Genomic DNA, 22,596 nt, shown 5'->3' on the forward strand with positions numbered 1-22,596 from the left:
TATGGTTCCAGCTTCTCAAATTTGAAGATTTGCTGCTTTTCCCTTTTCCTGATTTTAATTATTTTTGAAATATTTCTAACAATTTTAAATGTTGTGCTACTGGTCGGACAAAACAAGCATTGTGAAGGTGTCACTTTGAACTGGTAATGGTGAGGGCATTTAACAGTACTTTTTACCTGTGACTGTGAGTTTTTCACCGTCACTAACACAGTAGTATCACAGCTGAGGCGCTGCCCCGCCACCTGGTGGTCAGAGGTGGTAACTGCGTCTGTGCTTGGCGAACCGTTGAAGATGGCGACCGGAGTCCTTCACAGAGTGAGCGGTGGCCTGGCTCGGGCTACAAGCAGGGCCCAGTCGGCCGGACAGCTCGTCGCGTGGAGCAGGTGGGGCGAGTCTTCAGTGTGCGTGTTCGGTAATCATCTCTGGAGCGTCTTGTTGTCAGCTCGTGCGTCATTCTGCAGGTTTCTGCGGTCGGGACGATGAGCTCGCGCAAAGCTAGCCCGTTCACTGCTAGTCCTCAGTGGCCTTCAGCTTTAACCCACACCAGAGCTTACTCCTCACAATAGTTTATACCCGGATATTTCACATTTAAAGCTGCGTGTATTTGCTGGTGAAGGTGAAACAATACAAGTTTCTGTCATCTTTTGTTATTGAGCCTCTCAAACGCTCAAGGTCAGTTTGGATAACGTGTGTGTTGTGTTTGTCTGTCTTAATAATAGTCTATAATTCTGATGGATGCAGCGTCGTTAATGCACCGTTAGTGGTATTCATCAGATCTATTACTTGCGTAAAAGTAGAGACATCAAGGTGTTTAAACACTATGTTACAAGTAGAAGGCATGCATTTTAAATGTACTTAAAGTAACGTTACTAACAGCAACATGACTCATTCAGCAGAATGTCAGAATAATGTACATTAATTAACGTGATATAATTGGATCTGAATTGGTGATGCATTGCTCTGCATCACTGTAATGTCGCAGCCAGTGTAGGTGGAGATCATTTGTATTGATTTTGCTTTGCATGCTGCTGGGTAGCTGGTGAATTGTACCCCCAGGGATCAGCCTAACCTTTTAATAATCCATCATATTTGTTGACTGTATTTTTAACCTGAATCTACAAAGCAACTAAAGGTATCAAATAGATGCAGTGGAGTTAAAAGTACAATATTTGCCTCCGAGTTGTAGTTTAGTAGAATTATAATGTGGCAAAAAAAAGGGAAACGCCTCAATATTTGAGTGAACGATGGGGCTATTGTTCCGTACAACAATAACCATAAACCTGAAAGAACGTGGTAATGAAGCATTTCGGCTCAAATAAAGATAATACGTTTATCTGAGTGCAGATAAACGTTATCAAGGAAGCCGGTCTTACTGTAGATTCATACTGGTCATGAAATGATTTCTCATCCAATTGTTGTTCATCGTGACTCGTCTTGTGTTTGCAGAGGATTTACGACATCGACCAGCAGACACGGAAAGGACAGCTGGTTCAATTCGCTGTTTGTGAGGAAAGTTGATCCCAGGAAAGACGCACACGCCAACCTACTAACCAAAAATGAGGAAAGTAATCTGTACAAAATTCAGTGTAAGTTCTCCTCCCAGTTTTTGTACTTTTAATTTACCAACATTTATAAACAACGTTCGTCCTGGAGTAATGATGAGATCGTTCTTAAGTGTGACCTTCTTTTTCAGTCCATAATGTCAAACCAGAGTGCCTGGAAGCATACAACCAGCTCTGGTGAGTGTAATTTCACATTATCGTCTGAGCCGCATGCTGTTATATACTTGTACTTAAGAACAAGTAGTGGCAGCTGCAGTAGTAGTAGTAGTAGTAGTAGTAGTAGTAGTATGAGACGGGTCAACCTGGTACGCTGTTGTCTCGTCTATTCTGAGCAGTCTATTCCTGTGAGGTCATTGACAAGCTGGCATGACTTCAGTCCTTCACAAACCGTCCTCGCTCATACCTAAGATGAGTTTGTCTATTTATAGTTGGGGAAGAAGTGGATTTAGTCTTCAGGAGCCGTGACTGCAGATTGAAATGCACCGGTGGTTGAACTATGTTTCAGTAAGTGGCTGATGTTTCTCATTTTATCACAGTGAGGAGGTTTTGCCCTCCATCCATGCTGATAAGTACTACCCCTGTGAGCTGGTGGGCACCTGGAACACCTGGTATGGAGAACAAGACCAGGCCGGTAGGATTACTAACATCAAAACATCTGCATTGTGACAGGTCTGAGGTCTGCACAGTTTGAAAATCAGCAGGCATGCTGTATTGCACATCATGCAAACCTAGAGACACTGTAGTACTACCTCATCTGAGCATTCCTGTGTCAGTGCTTCTTACTCTTCTCGTGCCACAACTACATTATATGATGCATTAATTGTTGTCCGCAGAAGTATAATGCAATACTGAATTATTAGCCTGATAGTACGGCTAATAGTCATATACCCATGAAAAACAATACAGTGTCATTGCTTAATATGACCTGTACAGACTATCAAACTGTTGTTTTACAATCTATTATAAAAAAAAAAGAATTTCACAAAGACGTATGTAGTTTAGGAAACTCCTGCCGTGTGTTGATCCAACCCTCTTGCACAGGGAGAATAATTATGTCAAATGTTATAGTTTACTGGTTTTAGGGTTGGAGGAATGTCCTTTTCTCATCATATTGTTTAAAGGTCCTGCTTTGAGTCAGTTGACCTCTCTGTGGTGTCTGTGATGCACCTATGATATATTTGTGTGTATCTTCCCCTAGTTCATCTGTGGCGTTACAGAGGTGGATACCCGGCTCTGACAGAGGTGATGAACAAGCTCAAGCAGAACAAGGTAAAGACTCCCCTCAGATACTTCCTGCTTGTGTGTCTCCCCCTGCTAAGTGCTCACAACCGAGCATAGCCGTCAGTCGAAGTAAAGCTTATTGATTGGTGGCCGTTCGTCATTGGCAGGAGTTCGCAGCTTACAGGAAGGAGCGGGGTAAGATGCTGATGTCTCGCAGAAACCAGCTTCTGCTGGAGTTCAGCTTCTGGAACGAGCCTGTTCCCCGAGAGGGCCCCAACATCTACGAGCTCCGGTCCTACCAGCTCAGGGTGGGTCACACGCCGACATACTTGTTCGCATGTAGATGTCTGTGACGGAGGGTGAGCCTGTGATGTAAATCACTGAGCGAATAACCAGTTTGTTTTATAAACTTTTGTTTGAGGGAAAGTTGTCTGATCACTCGTTGTATGAATAAAGTCTAATTTGGTCAACTTCTCAGCAGCTGGGGCTTCAGCGCTGTCGGTCACCTCCTCATCAGTGGAGAGCGCTACGCTTTCACGTTCACCAGCTAACGTTTTAACACTTAAACTGAACAAGGCGCTCAACTTCTGATGACAGAGTCCAGATCAGGAGAACAGCGCTGCCGAATCACAGTCACGTCGTTACATCGCAAGTCGCATGCGTTGCTTCTCAGACTTGTAGATTACCTCCGGCCTCATAAAACTACTGCAAGACATGTAATGACCGTGTGACTTCAGCATTCAGGATGAGAGGGGTGCTCACACAGTCACCATTTGTGCTGTTCTTTCCACCCCCATAAACACTTTGTATCTACTTTTGGGACACATAGATGACATCAGCAAACCAGCGGCTCAATGGTTAAATTGAAAGCAGTCTCAGTCCTTCATAATGCTCGAGACACGCCCTCAAATTAAGTCGTACTTCCTAATCCAACAAGAAAAACAGGTAAGTGCTCCCTGTGACATGTAGTGAATGCAGTGAATGCAGTTTGCTGTTTTAAGCAGCAGAGAAAGATTAGTTGTTGTTGCAGCTTATCTCCACAATGACAAAATGCCCGTGTTACGTTTTGCCCGTTTTATTTGCGTGCGTGTGTTTACTCTGGAAAGAAGTTCTGTTACCAATCGGTATTTTGGAAAGCTCATTTATTGTAATAAAGAATGTTGTGTGTTTCTTTCTTCCAGCCAGGAACCATGATTGAGTGGGGTAATTACTGGTAAGGCAGCCCGGATTCATTTTGATTCACTTGAACTGTGGTTACAGAACAGTTGCACTACATGAAGCCGTCCTCACCACGCTGTCATTAATAAGAGCTATTCCACAGAGAGGCACTATTTTTAAACTGAACTGTCGTACTCTCAAGCCAAGATTCAAATACAAGTGGAATATTATGTACGCTACAAGTGTGTGTTCATCATGATTCATTATGAGGATCCTTGTTTCGAGCCGCAAGAGCCAACAGGTCAACATTTATCAGGTTGTGACATGCAGTTGATTACAATTGAGCTAACTGAAGACGTGAATGCCTTAGTTTTACATTTTTCTTAATCTCTGATTGCCCTGAAGTGGATTTTTGTTTTGATGTTCGTCCCACTGGATTACATTTCGTAACTTGTTTTGCACCTTTGTCAGTGACGTCGGCTTTAACAGATAACTCCAGTGTCACTGACACGTCGTCATACTTTTAACTCTTCTGTATCGAAGTCCAGTTAACACATTTTTGGGAATTCCTAACTGTCGTCTGCATGATTTTATGAGTCATAACTTGAAAATCAACCAGGCTTTTCTGGTTTGAGGCTTCACATAGCCCTTCTCTATATTAAAGCAGACATGATTCATATTATTATAGGGGAAAACCCACCTTTGATTAAAAGATCATGCTAGGACGAGGTCATTCTTTCCTAAAGCTACTATTGTTTTCATACCTTTGCTTTTCTGCTTATTGTAACCATTGAACAAAGTCATGTAGATTATGCCAGCAAAGCAATTCAAGGCAATTTCAATAGAATTTGTGGAACTGAAAGATAAAACTTCCTTTTTAAATTAGAACATGGAGAACTAAAGCTTCATAGTTTTGTATCCAGACAGATTGTGATTTGAATAAGAACATGTTTGCTTTGGGGGGGAAACATAATGGATTTAAAACACTCCACTTATTTCACATGGACTTGGCTAAAGTTAAGATTCATAAACATGCATACAGTAAGTAATGGCGTCACATCTTATGGTTGGATGTGATTTTTCTTTGGATTGTTGCAACTATGGACTTTACATTAACAAAAATCCAATTGTGTAATCGCAGAACAGTCCAGAATCAATCCAATGGTGATTTTTAAATCCTTGTCAGGACTTGTCCAGTATCTTGTGTGTGCGGGCCTGCTCTTTTCTCCTTTTCATGCCACATGCAGCCCTGTTGGGTGTTTGCCTGCTTTGTGACATAAGTTGTTGTCTGCAGGGCCAGAGCCATTGGATACCGCCAGCACAACAGAGAAGCTGTGGGAGGGTTTTTCTCACAGATCGGCAACCTCTATATGGTTCATCACCTCTGGGGTACGTTCAGATTCCAGCTCCATGGACAATTACTTACTTCGATTCAACATCAAATTGGAATTCATCGGGTGGACACAAACATGACTCCAAGTGAATGCTCATGTTGCGCCTTGTCTGATTGAATTGTAAATATGCACTTTGCTATAACTGTCACCACTTTATTTTTTAGGGTGATGTCACCTCATGTTTACATGGTAATTCCACAGCAAGAAAATATGTTGTTTCATGGATAAAGAAAATAATGTTAACTTGCAGCACTAAATTAAGCAAAACTGCTACCTGTGGTGGAAACAAATCTTTTAAACCTCCCTCTGAGAAATAATCGCGATGGAAACTTCTTATTAAAGTATTAAAAGCATAATTAATGAACAGACACTTCAATAATAATTCAGCTGAATGGATAGAGCTCTTTCCCCACGGATGGTTCGGAGGTCGAACAACAATGAATAGACAAAGCAGAGTATGTATGCGCGTTATCTCGTCTCCTCTCCCTTCACCCTCCCCCTCGCAGATGTTTTCGACCGCTGCACCCACCAAGGCCAGGTTCCCAGCCTTTTCATGGGAAGAGGGTTAGGGTGGTATATGCAGGTTTAAACGATACAAGTTATAACTAAAAGAACCATATGATACATTTCCACAACACTACCGACTCTTAGTGCAGTGAATCTCTTTACTATGAGCAGTGCTATATCTGTATACCTGTTGGTTACAGCTTACAAAGACCTCCAGTCCAGAGAAGACACGAGGAGCGGCGCCTGGCAGCAGGAGGGCTGGGACGAGGTGGTGTATTACACAGGTGAGCAAAGAAAAGCGCTTACTAAACAAAGAAGAGGTGATGATCATAGTTGTGTGACTGGAATCCTTTATGCAACTTGTCTTGTGTAGCAACATGTTGAACTTGCTGAACCTGATCAATATTTAAAAATACTTTAAACCTTTCCACCTCTCTCCAGTTCCTCTCATTCAACATATGGATTCCAGGATTATGATCCCGACGAAGGCTTCCCCTCTGCAGTGAAATGAGAGCTGAGCTCAATGGTCCCCCTTTTTGAATGTTACATCAGTTCCATTGTTTCAACCTCCTGTCAGTGCTGCCAAACAACATCGCTTCTTTTCTTGTTCCCGTGTTATCACTTCAGGATGTCACCAGGACCGAGGAGGCAACAATGCCTGCCATGTATCGGCAATCAAGAGTCAAAACCACTTCAGGGCAATGCGCAACGTCTTTGACAGTTTGAGGTTGAGTAAATTTGGCCAATTAAAAACCTCCTGATGGTTGTTGTATCAGAACGTCTGGTGCCACATTAACACTGGTCCATGAAGAGAACTCCATCTCCAAGTTTAGAACCAACCAAAGTTACTTGAAAAGATGAGCAGCTGTGTGGGGACAGATGGGAATAATAGTAACTTATTTATTATGAAATGTGCTGAGTGGCACTTGTTGAGTGAAGTGAGAATGCCTCTGTATATTCAGATTTCTGTTGCTAATAATAGCTGATAAAAGTATGACATTATGTAAATCTCATAATTTTGTATCTGATTGAAGTCTATTATAAATCACACATTTTTTTGGCAAACTACTCTTTTCAATTGTTTTTTTTCTGGATGTTCCTGTCATGTGTCATGGTTTGTAACTATGGCTTCTACCCTTTTTCCTTGTGAAGACAGCATGCCAAGTTTAAGAAACTGTTTTATTGGGGCACAACTATCACTGTCCATCAGTGGCTGAGTGAGTGTGGCACTAAGTGGGCAGTCATGCTGCTGCACATTGTAATATCAGATTTTATTGTCAAAGGAAGCATGTTTATCTTGTTTGTTCATCGGGAACAGTGGAGGGAAGGACACAGATTAAAGCAGTTCAAACAACTTCTTTGACGGCATGTTCTCCTGTTTAATGCAGATATTCTTTACATGACTTAACAGTCATTGACATCTCTGGTTACATATAGAAATAAAACATCTCTATTGCTCATTGCGTAACAATACGCACGAGTTGTATTAGCTTACCTAAAGGCTTTGACTACACGATGTGCAAAAATACTCAAATCTTCTAAACCTCCACATGAACAGTGTTATTCTTTTAGTGTCTTCTAGTATAAAAGTAGCATTGGTCTCGCTAATGTAAACATTTCCATTCATGATAAAAATCTATTGCGTATAAGGAAAATGTGCAGGAACCAAATAAACAGAGGCACAACCATAGATGCAATATATAAAATGTTAAAAATGAGTCACAGTACTCTTGTAGCTTCTTCAAATCATTTCCAGTTCCTTTAGCAGCTCCCCAAAACTTGTCACGTACCACGAAGACTTTTCCTTAATCTGCTGCCTGATGACGTTCCCACCGAATCCAATGAAGGCACTCTGAAGATGTAAGAGACGACACTGTAATCACACCGGAGCACCAAGACAGAGAGAGTTTTAAGCAGTGTGTACACTTACAGCAGGAGGGCATGCCTCTAGATCAGTCGCTCCATCTCCAATCATCACCACAGTCTTGAAGCCGTATTGCTCCTTTAACATACTGATGGCTTTTCCTTTTCCACCAGTCTCGGCTGTGGGCTGGCTCTCGTCAAAACCAGCATACTCTCCTGGATAACGCACAAATTAGAGATGAGAGAGATCTAAGAGACGGCTTTGAACGAAGCTAAGCATCTTTTGATATCAGCTAAAAAGATTCAAGCCTCGTCAATCCACTCGGGGCTTTTTTCATACACTTATTCTTCAATTTTCCACTCTTATAACAAAAAAAAGCAAAAAGTCACCTCCAGCTCTTACCATTGAAGTAGAACTTGAGCCGGTTGGCGTACACATGATGCAGGGGAATGTCTAGCTGAGTGGCCACGTGTTCAACGATGCAGCGGAAACCGCCGGAGATGAGGAACACCTTTATGTTTCGCTGGTGCAGACGGTCCACAAGCTCCCTGGATGAAAAGGAACGGCCATTTATCGACATTCAATTTTGATTACGTTTTTACTTACATTTTTGTACAGTGGGCAGTGGCGGGCCGTGCATTTTATACCTGGGCCTTCACTGCTGTCCTGCAGCTGAAACACAGCTACGGTTATTTGTTTTGTGTAAAAATGAAGCAAACACCTGTAAAGACACCAACTGCAGAGAATATGCAGAGACTGCGTCTCCTCTCTGCTCTGACTGCTGCGCGAGTCTGTGAGAGTACCCGCCTGTGTGTGCTTTTGGGTGCTTTTTCGGAGGGGCTCACGGCAGCAAAATATTTTCATAAATTATAATACATGTAGTGTATTTATGAAAAATGATTACATTATAAAATAGCTATACCTTTGTGATTGTGTTTAGGCCAGCAGATGACCCACCACTGCCACACACACACACACATTTACAGCTTGATGTGTGTAAATAAGCATCTCTGCATGTGTACAAAGGAGCAGGAAATGCTTGAAATGCTAAATTCATACACAGCATTAACGCTAGCTCTCATATTTATATGTATCTAATAAAGAAGACTTCCACTTAACCGTCTATAAATACAACCCATCCTGACTCTGAATGACCATTCTGTATTGGACGGTTTGAAGCCTGCGTTTTTCTTTTATAAACACCAGAGATACAAATAAGATATAGATAAGATATAATATTTGAGTTTTCCTAAAAGAGTATCTTTTTTTCATTCTCTGTGCTAAATGGCTACAGTCATAAAGCACTGGAGCATTATAGCCAGAGGGTTGTTTACCATAGATAGTGGGTTAAAAGTACTCCTGTGCACAACGATATTTCTGTACTGGGTGGAACTCCAGGTCCACTGAATGACATCATCACACACTCACCTGATACCTGGAGTCAGCTGAGGTGGGTGATCCGTGATCAGTTTGTTCACTTGTTCCCTGGAACATCGGATGACGGAAAGACGCTCAGTCAGGGCTGTTTTAAATGTCACTGAGCCACACATAGCATTCCGAGTCCTGAATTGTGAAAAACAGCAATACGTTTGCGTAATATTTCAACGACAAATCCGGAGATACCATCAAAATATGGTTGTACTTTTCAGTGCATGTCAATGGTGATGTTGACAACATTTATATGCATACATTTCAGTGACTGCATCCCCCACACCACAAAATTTGGCAAGTTCATCTATGCCTTCTTCCTTGATGACTGTGCTGTCCACATCAAAACAGACAGCTTCTGCTCTCCGGAACACTTCCTTTGTCTGGGAAAGAGTTGGCATCATGCTGGAAAAAGAAAAGTACACAATATAAAAACACTAAAAGGAATAACTCTGATGGCACAGATATCCGGCTATACTAAGAAGTCATCTATGCTGAATTGGTTGGTTAAACGTGAGGTCTGGGATTTTCCCCAGCAGCTGCGTGATTTTATTTAAACTAAGCCATGTGTGCAGTGGTTTGTCTTCTGTCCAGTGAAGCAGCAAATGCATCCTTTGACTGAAATATGTGCAAACATTTCTGCATCGACGGATCTCAAATTAAACACGTGTCCCGGTTCGGTGGTATGCGAGAAAAAAAAAATAAAAGAAAGAAGCGTTACATAAAACAGCCTTAACAAACCATAGAGGCTGCATGGACATCCTCTGCACGGATTGCGTCACCCCTACGCACACTGCAGAGGACCTCAGGCAGGCGAGACCAAAATACATATACATATATATATATATATAAACGTCAAGACGATTAAACTCGATCAAGCGAGTAGCCAGTGCTCCTTTTGGAGTAAAAATACGTCATGTCTTTACGTTACGAATAATTGTTAGCTCAGAGAGGATGCGCCGGAGTTGACGTTACCTGTCTGTAGCAGTCCACTTTGCTTGATAAGAGCGCTTCACACACAGCCGTTGGTCAACTGTCGAACGTAAACAACTCAGGCTGCCACGCCACGCTAATGTCTTGGAAAAAAAATGGTTACATTTGTGGTGTGATACTTGCTGGTGGGAACAGTGTTGGTAAGGCACTAACGGCAATGGAGCTTCAGCGATTAGCTGCTGAACTCTGGACCAATCAGAGGGAAGCCGGTGAGGTACCGCCCACCAGCCCTCTGCCAGTTGGTTGGGCACGGTTACATGACAACAGCAACGGTTAATCAACGGCTACATGTTTGGCTGGGGCTACCCTCCCATTACTTTGAGTAATCTTTGTCTACATGCAGTCCTAGAAGATATGTAGTTACAGTATGGATACAAATAGATTTTATGTTGTGTTATTTTTGTACATAATTCTAATAGTATAGGCTACAGTAGGCTATACCCACTTCGGAGAACCATTACTGCAACAATGTCACTGTACAACCCTTTACTTGCTTTACGTACGTACATTAAAATGACATATTTACTGGCAAAATGTCAGTTTAGAGAAAATAATAACAACTGCATACCCTCTGAAAATTTAGTAATTCTTTCTTGCCCATGTTTAAAGCAAATGGAGCCAACAGCCACCCATCTAATTTGTTTATTTCTTTGCCCAGCTAATTTTATTTAAATCAAATGTCACAACCAAGCAGCAATGAAGGAGTCAATCACGTGAAGTATCAAGGAAATACAGTACAGCCCAATCCTAAAACAATCATACTCAAATACAGATGCATCCAAAAGAATATTGTAGGATTCAAATACTTAGCACTTCATATAGCTGTAATAAGCTGGAGGAAGTACTGTCTGTTCAGTTTGACACTGTATTAAAACTGGGAATTGTTATCAATGTTATTGATATGATAGCTCACATTGACAAGGAGGCTAATCAACGAGCAGGAATATACAATAATATATTTAGTATTGTATTTAGTAAGCCGATATTTGAGTTAAATTCCAGTAGGTGGCGGCAAAGCAACATTTTGGATGCCGACCGCTATTAACAACCATAGAAGAAGAAAACGAGGAAGCGTTGTGCTACTTAGTGGACGACGCTCATCAGGCTGGTCCACACTGAAGTCAGCGGCCAGCAGCATATAGACCCTCGTACATATATAAAATGTCGCTCTCCTTCGTCCAGGTTTTCAAGGAAACAGAAGTACAAAGTTGAGCCCACAACGCTGTCACGCTACAGGTAATCCTAGCTAGCAAGAATCAGTCTGAATGCATTTAGTTATAATGGTTTTGGATATGGACGTGCAAAGCACGTGGTGCTGAGCGTGGATGACTGAAGGAAAACGGTTTATTAGTCAGATAGTAAATACACTTTTCGTTATAACGTGACGAATCGAATAGTTATTTGCATAGATAATGACTTGTATTACCAAATATGGGGCCCAGAGAGTAAAGTCGTGTTACTAGACTTTCAACATGAGTAGTAAATTAAGATAACCTACTTTTGGTGTGTGCGTGTGTATGAATTATGTTAACTAGTTTGTGATAACTGCACAGGATACGTTGGAGGAGATGGCCTGACCCGACTCATCATGGAGGAGCTCCCAGCCTGAAACACACCACGTGGCAGAGGTGAGGCGGTAACGTTCATCATTGTACTGGAAGATAAGGATTAAACACTGGGAATGTGTGCCAATAGACACAAGGCATGCATTTTGACATGTCACAGTAGGAACAACACACATTTATTCAATGACATTCGTGATGGCAGCGTTCCACTTAGGGGAGGCCCTGCTATTGTGCAGGTAGGCCCACTGGGACACCTAATGGAAGGCACATATATTTTCAGAAGGTAATTTAAGTGAATATGTCTTTCTATCGGGGCATCAATCATAGAATATGGAGCACACATGTTATGAATGTTAATTGTTGGTAAAGGAGAAATTGCTCAACACATATGAAAAACAAGCACTTATCAGCCCCTAGTATGACCCAGTAGCGGTGTTGACTCTCAGAAATTATCTCTCTTACAGATGCTGTGGCTGAAGATGGGATTATTGATCCATATGTGGCCAAGAGTGGAAACACGGAGAGGTAACTCATACTTCACAGTAACGTGTATTTGAATGCATGGCCAAATTCTGTTTTACTCTTGAAGTAGTAAATGCAGCCAGACACCATGCCAAAGTATTGTTTTCACACACTGACTCAACAACAGAATGAGTGCTAATTATGTGCCTCATTCTTACGTCAGAGTGAATACAGAAACGTGGTTATCTTCGATATGTGACTCTTTTGAATATGATTCTTACAAGGCTGCAACTATTTATTATTGATCACTCATACAGCCCTTCATTTAGATATTTTCCCAAAAGCGTTACCATCTTACAATGTCTCGCTTGTGTGAGAATACACAAGCTCAATAACATGTCGGACAAATTTGTCTCATAGCCTCTATTGTACTTTCTTTTCTTTTTTTTTTTGTTCCAGCATTCGTCAGAATATGTATTTACGGAGAAGTGCAGTAATGCATGCTTGGTACTGATCACTAAAGAAACGTGGTTGCTGCTACAACTGAAAGGCCCGAGGATGGTACGTTTGCACGCACACTGTTATGCAGCATAATTAGTATTCCTAGCGGTGATTAAGTCACCACTGAGGCATGGACGAATTCTGTTCCAGCTTGTCTGTGGTGGATACAGCCAGACACCATGCAAAAGCCTAGTCTCATTTCTGCATAATGACTGGGTGAGTGCTTCCCTCGGCCTCATCCAACTGTACAGGAATGAGCACAATAATGCACTTAGAAAATGAAGACGCTGCTCGACCACCATTCAGGTTTTTTTTTTTTTTTTTTGTATTAATTTCATATTTTCTAAATTCTGCAGTGGCTACTTCTGAAGAGGAACATGAGAAAAGTAGTCGACTCCTTTTGTTCACGGTAAGAACATGACGATGAAATATCCAAATACCTATCAACCCTCGCTGTGATTTTATTTTAACTCTAAATGCTTCTTTTTTTTTTTTTCAACCCGCAGCTCCACGAGGGAAAGCAGTGTCTTGTGCTGAAAACTAGCTCCACCTGCCCTCGGATGGTTGTTTGTACTTTAAAGCTGTACCCCACTCTTCTTTTGTAATAAACTTGTAAATGTGTTCATAACGGGTCTTGTGTATTAGTTTAAAGTTGTTGTACAAAAACACACACATCTTTAATTTCAAAAGCACCACAAAAAGTCTGACACTTTACAATAACAAGACTTGGGGTTTTAAATGAAATGCATATTTTAATAAATAAATCCATAGCAAGTGCTAATAATTAAACCGTCAACATCACAGTAACTTCAGTGCGGTTCATCCTCAATGAAATAGTTATACAGTATATGCCATTTCAAGTATGCAGGGTCACTGCTTCATATTCAAACCTGTTTATTATTTCCACAAGTTTTGCTTTGGCTGTCACAGTTCTGACTGAGAAGAGTTAGCATAATGCTTGTCCAAGTGATTTTATGAATGAGATAATTTAAAAATTGAATCCATGTGAAACTGTTTGAAAATGGAGATTTATGCACAGTATTCAAAGAAAATCCATTCCAGACATCAAAGAATGTCCATTTTCAGTCAAAACAGTTGAGAATGGGTTCATAGGACATTCAATATTTACTCTAATCTGCCATTTTACCAGTAAATCTGTTACTTCAATCTACATTTAGGACCTACAACCAGTAAAGTGAACAGTGGTGATGTTGCAGATTTAGCTTGTCACACTTGGCAGTTCTTTAGGCAAATCAATCCAACAATGCTGCACGTTAAAATTCATGAGCACAACAGGCTCTCCACATTTAAGACAAACATATTAAGTTAACCTGGTCTGGCAGTAGCTCTTCATATTTTACCAGTTCGCTTCCTTTACACAACAGAAGCTGAGTATCGAGCATCACTCCCATCCCGAGGAACGCGTGCTCATTACCAGATGATGTGGACCGACTCGTCGGCCTCGGCAGCCATCGACAGCAGGATGGCCTTGGGAGTGTTCTCGAAAAGTGCTGCTCTGTTCTGAGTCTGTCCCTTCTTGACCCAGTGGCCGTAGATCTTGAATGCACACGCGTCGATGAGCTTGCGGATGGGCTTGACGGCGTACGGGTCACTCTTGATCACCTCCTTGGTGACGGGCTTGGCGCGCCGGTAGTTGCAGTAGATTCGCATCGTTGCGAGAACGGTCATGCAAATGACCTGAAAGAGGAAAATTGGGGCAAAGTTCACTCGAGCACTGAGGGTATATTAAATGTGGGGAAAGTGTACTTGCCATCCTTCACCCACACAGGTGTTTTCATGAACAAATACATTGTAAAATAATCTTTGAAAGAAATTTAAAGTTAACTCTGTAATGAAAAGTGACCCGAGGCCAATTTGGAATTAGATTGAGATCAAAGTGAACACTTCCTTTTCGTATATATTTTAATCAAAGTTTCAAATCATTGTGTGGTATGACAGTTTGAAAGCTATCCTTGCTGGTATGTTCGGGAATTGAATTGAGAATTTGAGTAAAAGTCTTTTACGTCTCACCTTGAATCGCCTGTATGGAGTGAACTTCCGCACTTCATTCACCACATACTGAGAAAAGAACGAGTGGTTGAGGACTTCTGTAGCTGTGTATCGCTGCTTTGGGTCCACCACCAGCATCCGGGTGATCTGAGGAAACCGCACAGAGGGTTTTATTAAAATCTTCTGTAATTAAAACCGTGTTGCAGCTTCATATGACTGTCATAAGCGATATCAGTACTTTGTCAAACCAGTAGGAGCGTACCAAATCTTTAACAGTGTGCGAGCGGTCCTCCCACTCTGGAGACGAGAAGTCGTAGGTCCCACACAAGATCATACGCAGCATCATCATCTGTTTCCTGTGCCAGAAGGGCGGAGAGCCTGCGAGTAGCGTGTACATGATCACCCCTGAACTCCATCTGCAGGCGTAAACCAGGAGAAAAATCATCATTTCGTCATTTGTTAATACAACAGCTTTGTTGCGTATATTGTTCAGTTGATACATCTGATAACTTTCTGCTGTGTCGTGTGATTTTTTTTATCTCCGCCCACTCACATGTCCACAGCGGTACCGTATCCTGCGTGCCCTCCGTCCATGGAGCACTCGATGATCTCAGGAGCGAGGTAACCAGGAGTCCCACACACCTCTGCATCACAAGACGCATCAAACTTGTTCAATATAAAAACCCACATTGACAAAGCTTGAAAAACTGTTTCACCACAAAAAGAGATTTCATGTCAATCTAATGGATGGAGTACGAGAATTTCCCCAAAAATGTAACTTTACTTCAATAGTCACATACATACATGAACTTTGACCTTTAACCCATCCCTATGAAGACTTCCACATGCAGACAGGAGGAGCCGAGGACCAAACCGCCCACCTTGTGATTAGAGGATGACTCACTCTAAACCCTGAGCCACAGCCGTCATACCAATACTCCACTAGCAGTACGATGGAACTACCTTCTGGAAACTAATTAAACAAAAGTACATTAGTTCTTCTATTGAAGAGTATTTAAAGTAGCAGGCTAATGGCACCTCTCCTGGCCGTGACTTGAAGTGCTTTGCAAGACGGAAAACAGGAAAAACAACAACATTTGCAGCCAATTCCTCTCCAAAACAGCAATGCATTTAAAATTAGGAACTATTTTCACAAAATAGTTTCTCAGAGATCATCTAATGTGTGTGAAGCAAACTCCTGAGCCATAAAAGCATACATGTAGGCTTTCCTGTATTTCCTATCCAAGCAAAAGGACTTAAGACAATTATGATATCACATTATGACAATTTAACCCACAAATACAGTAACTTGAGGACTTGTAATTACATTCAACAAGTGGCTCCAAGTAGGACATCGATATGCATAATACCATTTACCTACAACTGAGAAAATGTTGACATTATTCACCACAGCTTGCAGTCAGATGTTTATTTTGAAGGCCACTTTCAGATCATGTGTTGCATGGTGACGGTAGATTTTCTGAAATAGATCTAGAGCCAAATGGAGGTAATCCAAGCTGATCATATTTACCAACTAAACTAAATGATACGGGCATGCACAGTTCCATGAGACATTGGACTTGCCAGTTCCCAACTGCCAATAATGATCTGATGCTCTCTGAGTCTTATTTGAAAGGTCAGTGTGTGCTCTGAGTATACAGCAAGTACATCGGAGTGTCCCGTTGCATCTTAACCTTTGTAAGAGCAGCTAAGGGAGACGGGAGCATGTCGTGCAACCAGACCTAGATTCTCAGCCGACCACCAGCAGCAGCTGTTACATCACTGAAGGTTTTAAACATAGAAACAAATATATCTGCAGCTGACGGGACTTTCTGATCTGAATACGTCAGTGTGAGCGATTTTGTCTTCAGATAATGTAATAATGTGTGCTGGTTGGTTTCCATGTCAGCTTTCACCGACCTTTGAGCCTCTGTCCCGGCTGGATTTGCACAGCGAAGCCAAAGTCGGTGAGTTTGATGTTCATCTGGTCGTCTAAAAGGATGTTCTCAGGCTTCAGGTCCCGGTGGACGATGTTCTGGCCGTGGAGAATCTGGACCACCTTCAGCAGAGCACGCATGATCTTCCTAAAACCGACAAACGCCAAACTCGAAAGGTCTTTTAAGAATATTAGGACAATTCATCGCTTTCGTCTTAGTAGATGGGCCCAACAGTGATATAACACTCTCACTGACCGGGTTTCCTTCTCACTCAGAGTAACTTTCTCTGTGAGGTAGTCAAAAAGTTCCCCTCTCTTCATCCTGCGGGAAAGAAAACAAAACATTTGAACAGCCGCCTCTTGCTTGAATTTCTGCGTCGAAAACTTGACACTTACAGGTCAAAAACCAGGAAGAAGAAGGCGTTGGACTCGTAGCAGTCTTTGAGCTGTACTGGAGAGGAGACAGAGACATTTGAGGTACAATCGGTATTTAATGAAGACGGACACAACCAAGAGGACACCTGATAGGTGAGGGCCAAGGCCAACACCGACCACAAGCGACCTCTTGAGCAGGTTGGTCAGACAAAGGCCAGACGAAGCTCTTTTGGCTTTCTGAGACTTTTAATGTAGATTCACGTTTAAATAAAGCTGCTGATGCACACAGTTTGAATTCACAAAGCTTACTGATGTTGTCCTGTCCGCAGACCTTCCTCAGGATGTCGATCTCCTTCACAGTCGCCTCCCTGATCTCCTCGATCTCCTCCGGGGTCGTCTTGTCCGAGGGGGTGATGTCGATGATCTTCACCGCAAACTCCTGAGACGTCCTTTTGTTGATGCAGCGACGCACCACGCTGCTCACTCCCCTGAGGAAGAGGAAGCACTTGACATCTACAGCTGTCAGGTCATTTATTTCTTCAGAGGGTTGTGTTTGAACAGCTGGACTCAAAGACGTGTGTGTGTGTGTGTGTGAGGAAAATGTTTGAATGTGTTTTTCCATATTTATCCTTTATATACTACCCAGTTACCTGTGGAAGATGTGCCTTGCCTTGATGTGATGAGCAGAAAGTCAAAGACTGTAATCTCCTCATTGTAATTTCTATTTATGAAGTCCATTTAGAGGGAACTAAAGTGACTCTCCATCCTCTGTTTGTGAAGCTCACTGAGCCACGTGAAGAGGACTCGAGCAGCTGAAAACAGTGTTCGAATCTGGTGACCTCGCGACCTGCATGTTTAGAAAGGAAGTGAAATGACGTCATCCGACAGGGTGCCGTCCAATCCGGGGCAGCTCTCGACACTAAAACCCAAAACGCGCTGGAGTTGATGAAAGCGGCTTCCCAGAACACTGTGTGTGTGTTATGTAACAGCACCGTCTGACAGATGGTGGTGAATGACGATGAGGAAGAAAGCTCTGGCACTGCTGACATTTCTCAGGGGGACATCTGGGAAACTCCTGGGAAACCATTCAGCTCGTTTCCACATCAGTGTCTCAATCAGATAAACAATACCAACAAGTTGAGCTGTTTTTAGAAAAGAATTCTAGAAAACTGGAAAGAATTTTGAGTTCAACAATGTGTGCCAGTTGTTCACAGCATGTTGACTTGTGACCCCTTTAAAGGATTACTGTACTTTGCTTCTTCTCTGCTCCGGGCTAATTAAAGTCTTTATGAACATACCTTCCCAGGATCTCCTTGGTCTCGTACTTGTCGTAGAACTCCTGGGCTCCCACCCAGTCCGGGACCTCCTCGTCTTTGGTCATGATGGCTCTCCTCTCACAGCAGGTCGCTGACAGAAACAGTTTGTACTTTCAATGGACACAACACACTATTTAAAGTACATCAGGAGGAGCCCTGTGTTGTTATTTGAATTGATTATCATTGCTGATTGGACTTATTTCAGTCACGTGGTATGAAGAAATGTCAAACGAGCTCTTCAGCTCTTCTCGTGAAAAGAATCACTTATCGCAGATGAACTGCAACAATAAATCAGAATCAGCTTTATTGGCCATGCATGCCTACGCATACAAGGAATTTGACTCCGGTTGTTCGTTGCTATCCACGTATCAACAATAAACACATGCAATGGAGTCGAAATGAATTTGAATAGATTCAATGGAACTCTCAAGCATATTGAGATACATACAGATAAGTGACTGAGGAGCACCTGGGCTTTCCTGCAGTATACTGCGATTTATTTAATGCACATTTCACTCTTTTCTTATCATGAAAGAGTTTCAAGATGTATACAGAATGAATTATGTTAGCTGGTACAGATAGACGCCTTCATTAGTATGAATGGAACGACCTCTTCCACTGTTTTCTTTGTAATATTAGTTGTGTGTTTAAGCTCCGTCTCGTGTTGATTGTCACAGATAATAAGCGAATTAACGGTCTTGGATCTGGGTTTAGACTAATAGAGCCATGGAGGACGAGAACCCTCTCGTCCTGTCACTATTTGACCTTTTGCGGGCTCCAGTAATAAGCTTTAACGCATTTAAGGAGAATGACAAACGCGCTCGGTCACTCACCTTGTCCCGTGTCGGTCAGTCCCCGTTATTACGGTTTATCCATCACAATCACTCGGTGTGTTCATTAAGCGTCAGAGGACGGGCAAAGAGTCTCCGGTCAAACCCCGGTGCTGTTCAGACTCTGCGGGGCGGCCGCCATCGCGAAAGGGTGAAGCTTTAATGTCGGACGCCAAAAATAAACAGATGCTTCCGCAGCAGCACACGTGTGTCAACAAAAAACAGATCCATGAAATGACACCCCGTAGCTCCTGCACTCTCCTCGAGTTATTCAGAGAGAGGGAGGGAGGGAGGGAGAGAGGGAGAGAGGGAGGGAGGGAGAGATGTCCTACATTACCAGCAGCACTCTCTCCACAGAACATTGGACTCGTGAATGTGCATTCAGACCGGAGTGACTGGACAGGTGCTGGGCCCCTGTGGCATCGAATTAAAGGAAGTGGATGTAAAAATAGCAACGTTTCTTTCAAAGTCCAGTAAGATATAACAGGCAGTGAAATAGATCATAACACCTCACACTGGTTTTATGATTGAAGTGCTTTATTATTTGTTAATCTAAACATGTTGCAAACAAACCGCAGACATCGATGAGCCAGAGGATGGAAAAACAAGTGCAGTTCATTGATATAAATTAAAAGCACTGAAGATAATGGAACCTACTGATGACAACTCAAATCAAAATGCAGCAAAACATAGAAACATTATTTATACGACTATTATTACAAACTCTGCAGCACTGTCCTGAGAATGAACACAATGACGCAGTCTACTGATGATCAGCTGTCAAAATAAAGCACGTTTATTGATCTCTTAAAACACTCCTATTCATCCAGCGTGGTGGCTCATTACAGTTTGTGTGTGCTCTTCACTCTCCAGGGTTTTGTCTCAGTCTCATGATAGACCTGTGGAGAAAAGAAAAGATTAATGCGACAACTTTTCATACTTCTAATCATTTTTAAAAATCCTATAGTACAAGGGAAAAAAGCTAGTTATATAATGCATCCAGAAAGCCTTTAAACCTACGCCTCCTTATGGCCACACTGTGTATTGCAACAAATTACATAAGACCCATGACACAATAACGCAAAGTCATTTGGCTATGACATCTGAATGACTAAGTGCTCATGCAAAGACCTCCTTATTCAAATAAAGTGTAAAAAGAAAAGCAATAAACAAGAATGCAGAGACAATGGATCAATCAGTTAAAATGCAAGACTGAGTCTTTCAAAACAGTGAAATAAAAATGATAACTCTACTATTACATTAGTGGTGCAAGACTGCACAGTTTGACTGCCATAACCACTTATTAACAAGCTATGAATCCACGTGTAATCTAATGTATTACGAGTCCTCTTTGTACTCACCATTAGAGAACTTGCACTGTTTCAGCACCTCACTGAAGCCCTCACAGAGCTTGTAGTCGCTCTGGTTCTGCGCACACTCGATGAACTGTTTGAGCTCATAGGAGCAGGCCTGTTGCCCTTGAGGGGGCTGCTGCTGGTACATGGACTGTGGCTGCTGCTGGTACATGGACTGTGGCTGCTCCTGGTACATGGACTGCTGCGACTCCTGAAAGACACGAGGCAGATTATGGGATCCTTCATACATATATAGTCGGCATGGGTATTTTGAGTTCTTGATTTTCCTGTCATTTGTTTCAAACGTAACATGGTGATTAAAAAGTGATATCTTCTTGTCAATGCAACCAGAAAAATAACACATTCATCCATAAAATGTTGCAATGACTACCGGTAACATGGTGATATGTTATGCAAGTGTCAAAACATCTGAAGACGTCTCACGTGCAAAAATAAATGCGACATGGCTAACTTTCACATGTTTCCCTTGATGTTTTAAATCAAAAATGGGAGCACACTGGAATCAGTTGGCACACATGTACATTAATACCTGTGGATATACCCAGGTAAAGGTAATAGTATGCTTATGTAGATGGTTTACAGTAATCCGTAATCCCCAATTACCGGATTTAAATGTTTTGGTAGTAATCACTACTTCGCCTCCTTTTCCACGGGTCAGACACATCAGACACTAATCTGCCCTGAGGCTATTTCAGTCCACAGTTTATTTACCTGGTATGTGACGTCGGGCTTGGCCGGCTCTGAGTTTCCTCCACCGAAGCCTCCAGTCATGGCGTGGCCGAGGGTGTGACCCACCGCCGAGCCCACTGCCACTCCAGCGGCTGTAGTCGCCATTTGGGCAAACATACCAGGCTGCTTGGGGGCTGCGGCTGGAGCACCCACAGCAGATGGAGGGGCATGCATTGGAGCCGGGGCATAGGAGGGAGGGGGTGCAGCCCTGGCCATAGGTTGTGGTGGTGGGGCCCGGCTGGAAAGAGGAAATCATTTGAAATACAGGACTGTTAACAGCTGGCACAACCTGTAAGTGGCGGTTTGAAATTAGTTTAAATAAGTTTTTAATAATGCTAATTACAAGAAAACATCAACTCTCGAGAAAAAAAGAGACCATTACAGTACAAAAGCTATTTAAAGTGTGCAACAGAGTAATAGAAAGAAGTATTAAATATCAGTGGTGAAACTGTATGTGGTTCTAGCATATGGTGTCACTTGAGGTTATCGATAAGTTTCCTCAGGACAGTTTGGCAATAGAGGCTTAGTATCTAGAGTCCGAAGCTTTTATGAAATTATGACATTATTTTACTGAACGAGATGTGGGTAACATAATCCAAAAATCACGCAAATTCTTATTTAGTTAGTATAAGTGATGGGGAGATAATGACAAATAATTTAAGTGGAAATAATGTCTCAGAAGAAGTCTGAATTTGTATGCTGGTCAAAATGGAAACTGATCCTAGCTGCCTGTGGTTTGATGTAAATTCAAAGCGAATCCAAAAAATGTTTAACTAATTGTGACGTTGAGATGTCACATAACAGGCAACATCAAAAGACCATGACGTAGATTACACATTGTAACCTTCATTACTGAATGACTTCTGAGCGATCATCACTTTGCTGGTACAAAAAGACATGAAGACGTTCAAAAATAATCATTCTAAGTTAGTTCTAGCTACTAATCTAACAGATAATGTCCCCGAGCAGCACTAGCTAACATGAACCATTAACTGTTACGCTAGCTAGCTAAACTTGTTAGAACCTAGCTTACATCAGCCGGAACAACATCCTAAATAAAGTGTTTTAAAAACATGTATTAAATGTTACCTGGCTGGAGGGGCCATCCTGGATGTTCGGCTTCTGCTTCCCCTCGGCATTTTATTAATTCTTGGTAATATTTGTGAGTTTTCTGGCTGATAAAAACGCAGTTCTGCAGGCTACTTTATGTCGACCTTTAGGTTTGCTAGTCCGGAACTTTCTGTGTGTTACATCATTTGTCTCTCGGATAACTTCCGGTGTTGAATCGAACAATGTTTCCCCCCTAACCTGAACTCTAACCACCGAGGGGGGCGCTGTCATTTTTAATGAGGGAGACACTCTACGGGGG

At 42.1% G+C, this 22,596-nt stretch overlaps 4 protein-coding genes and 1 long non-coding RNA gene across 6 annotated transcripts; 2 read left to right on the forward strand and 3 right to left on the reverse strand.

Annotated features, from left to right (window-relative positions):
- The first annotated feature begins 268 nt into the window (after positions 1-268).
- Positions 269-6,907, forward strand: LOC306780139 (protein NipSnap homolog 2-like). 2 transcript variants are annotated; one of them, XM_079272365.1, is made up of 10 exons: positions 269-383; positions 1,447-1,586; positions 1,694-1,739; positions 2,099-2,193; positions 2,761-2,831; positions 2,951-3,091; positions 3,965-3,996; positions 5,236-5,330; positions 6,043-6,126; positions 6,284-6,907. In XM_079272365.1, exons 1-10 carry the CDS (start codon positions 292-294, stop codon positions 6,346-6,348), a joined length of 861 nt encoding a protein of 286 aa, XP_079128491.1. In that variant the 5' UTR covers positions 269-291; the 3' UTR covers positions 6,349-6,907. The 2 variants fall into 2 exon arrangements, with proteins under 2 accessions (XP_079128491.1, XP_079128490.1); XM_079272364.1 differs by having other exon boundaries at positions 282-401.
- Positions 6,908-7,040: 133 nt separating this feature from the next.
- On the reverse strand, positions 7,041-10,257 carry psph (phosphoserine phosphatase). The gene is made up of 6 exons (XM_079272366.1): positions 10,110-10,257; positions 9,396-9,539; positions 9,135-9,269; positions 8,109-8,254; positions 7,773-7,921; positions 7,041-7,694 (listed from the first exon to the last, which is right to left on the reverse strand). Exons 2-6 carry the CDS (start codon positions 9,536-9,538, stop codon positions 7,584-7,586), a joined length of 684 nt encoding a protein of 227 aa, XP_079128492.1. The 5' UTR covers position 9,539; positions 10,110-10,257; the 3' UTR covers positions 7,041-7,583.
- A 964-nt stretch (positions 10,258-11,221) lies between these two features.
- Positions 11,222-13,283, forward strand: LOC306780039. The gene is made up of 6 exons (XR_013772137.1): positions 11,222-11,363; positions 11,681-11,755; positions 12,157-12,217; positions 12,614-12,715; positions 13,012-13,064; positions 13,162-13,283. It is a non-coding gene; the product is annotated as an uncharacterized lncRNA (long non-coding RNA).
- Positions 13,284-13,387: 104 nt separating this feature from the next.
- LOC306780038 (phosphorylase b kinase gamma catalytic chain, skeletal muscle/heart isoform-like) lies at positions 13,388-19,362 on the reverse strand. The gene is made up of 10 exons (XM_079272218.1): positions 19,126-19,362; positions 18,275-18,383; positions 17,286-17,464; positions 16,998-17,052; positions 16,858-16,923; positions 16,586-16,749; positions 15,219-15,309; positions 14,928-15,081; positions 14,687-14,812; positions 13,388-14,353 (listed from the first exon to the last, which is right to left on the reverse strand). Exons 2-10 carry the CDS (start codon positions 18,355-18,357, stop codon positions 14,087-14,089), a joined length of 1,185 nt encoding a protein of 394 aa, XP_079128344.1. The 5' UTR covers positions 18,358-18,383; positions 19,126-19,362; the 3' UTR covers positions 13,388-14,086.
- Positions 19,363-19,889: 527 nt separating this feature from the next.
- On the reverse strand, positions 19,890-22,470 carry chchd2 (coiled-coil-helix-coiled-coil-helix domain containing 2). The gene is made up of 4 exons (XM_079271748.1): positions 22,317-22,470; positions 21,210-21,465; positions 20,484-20,688; positions 19,890-20,021 (listed from the first exon to the last, which is right to left on the reverse strand). The coding sequence occupies exons 1-4, from the start codon at positions 22,364-22,366 to the stop codon at positions 20,011-20,013; spliced, it is 522 nt and encodes a 173-aa protein (XP_079127874.1). The 5' UTR covers positions 22,367-22,470; the 3' UTR covers positions 19,890-20,010.
- Between the last annotated feature and the right edge of the window lie 126 nt (positions 22,471-22,596).

Source organism: Melanostigma gelatinosum, assembly GCF_949748355.1.
Source record: "Melanostigma gelatinosum genome assembly, chromosome: 7".
Taxonomy (NCBI): domain Eukaryota; kingdom Metazoa; phylum Chordata; class Actinopteri; order Perciformes; family Zoarcidae; genus Melanostigma; species Melanostigma gelatinosum.

Coding starts and splice junctions, on each gene's coding strand:
- LOC306780139 (XM_079272364.1), top strand. CDS start 292: ATGGCGACCGGAGTCCTTCACAGAGTGAGCGGTGGCCTGGCTCGGGCT. Junction 2,194..2,760: donor TGGAGAACAAGACCAGGCCG/GTAGGATTACTA, acceptor ATCTTCCCCTAG/TTCATCTGTGGCGTTACAGA. Junction 6,127..6,283: donor CGAGGTGGTGTATTACACAG/GTGAGCAAAGAA, acceptor ACCTCTCTCCAG/TTCCTCTCATTCAACATATG.
- LOC306780038 (XM_079272218.1), bottom strand. CDS start 18,357: ATGACCAAAGACGAGGAGGTCCCGGACTGGGTGGGAGCCCAGGAGTTC. Junction 17,053..17,285: donor CTGCGGACAGGACAACATCA/GTAAGCTTTGTG, acceptor TCTCCTCTCCAG/TACAGCTCAAAGACTGCTAC. Junction 15,310..16,585: donor GCCGGGACAGAGGCTCAAAG/GTCGGTGAAAGC, acceptor CTTGTGATGCAG/AGGTGTGTGGGACTCCTGGT.
- psph (XM_079272366.1), bottom strand. CDS start 9,538: ATGATGCCAACTCTTTCCCAGACAAAGGAAGTGTTCCGGAGAGCAGAA. Junction 9,270..9,395: donor GGGGATGCAGTCACTGAAAT/GTATGCATATAA, acceptor TTCACAATTCAG/GACTCGGAATGCTATGTGTG. Junction 8,255..9,134: donor CAGCTGACTCCAGGTATCAG/GTGAGTGTGTGA, acceptor CTTTTCATCCAG/GGAGCTTGTGGACCGTCTGC.
- chchd2 (XM_079271748.1), bottom strand. CDS start 22,366: ATGCCGAGGGGAAGCAGAAGCCGAACATCCAGGATGGCCCCTCCAGCC. Junction 21,466..22,316: donor AGGATGGCCCCTCCAGCCAG/GTAACATTTAAT, acceptor TCCTCTTTCCAG/CCGGGCCCCACCACCACAAC. Junction 20,689..21,209: donor AGCCCGACGTCACATACCAG/GTAAATAAACTG, acceptor CGTGTCTTTCAG/GAGTCGCAGCAGTCCATGTA.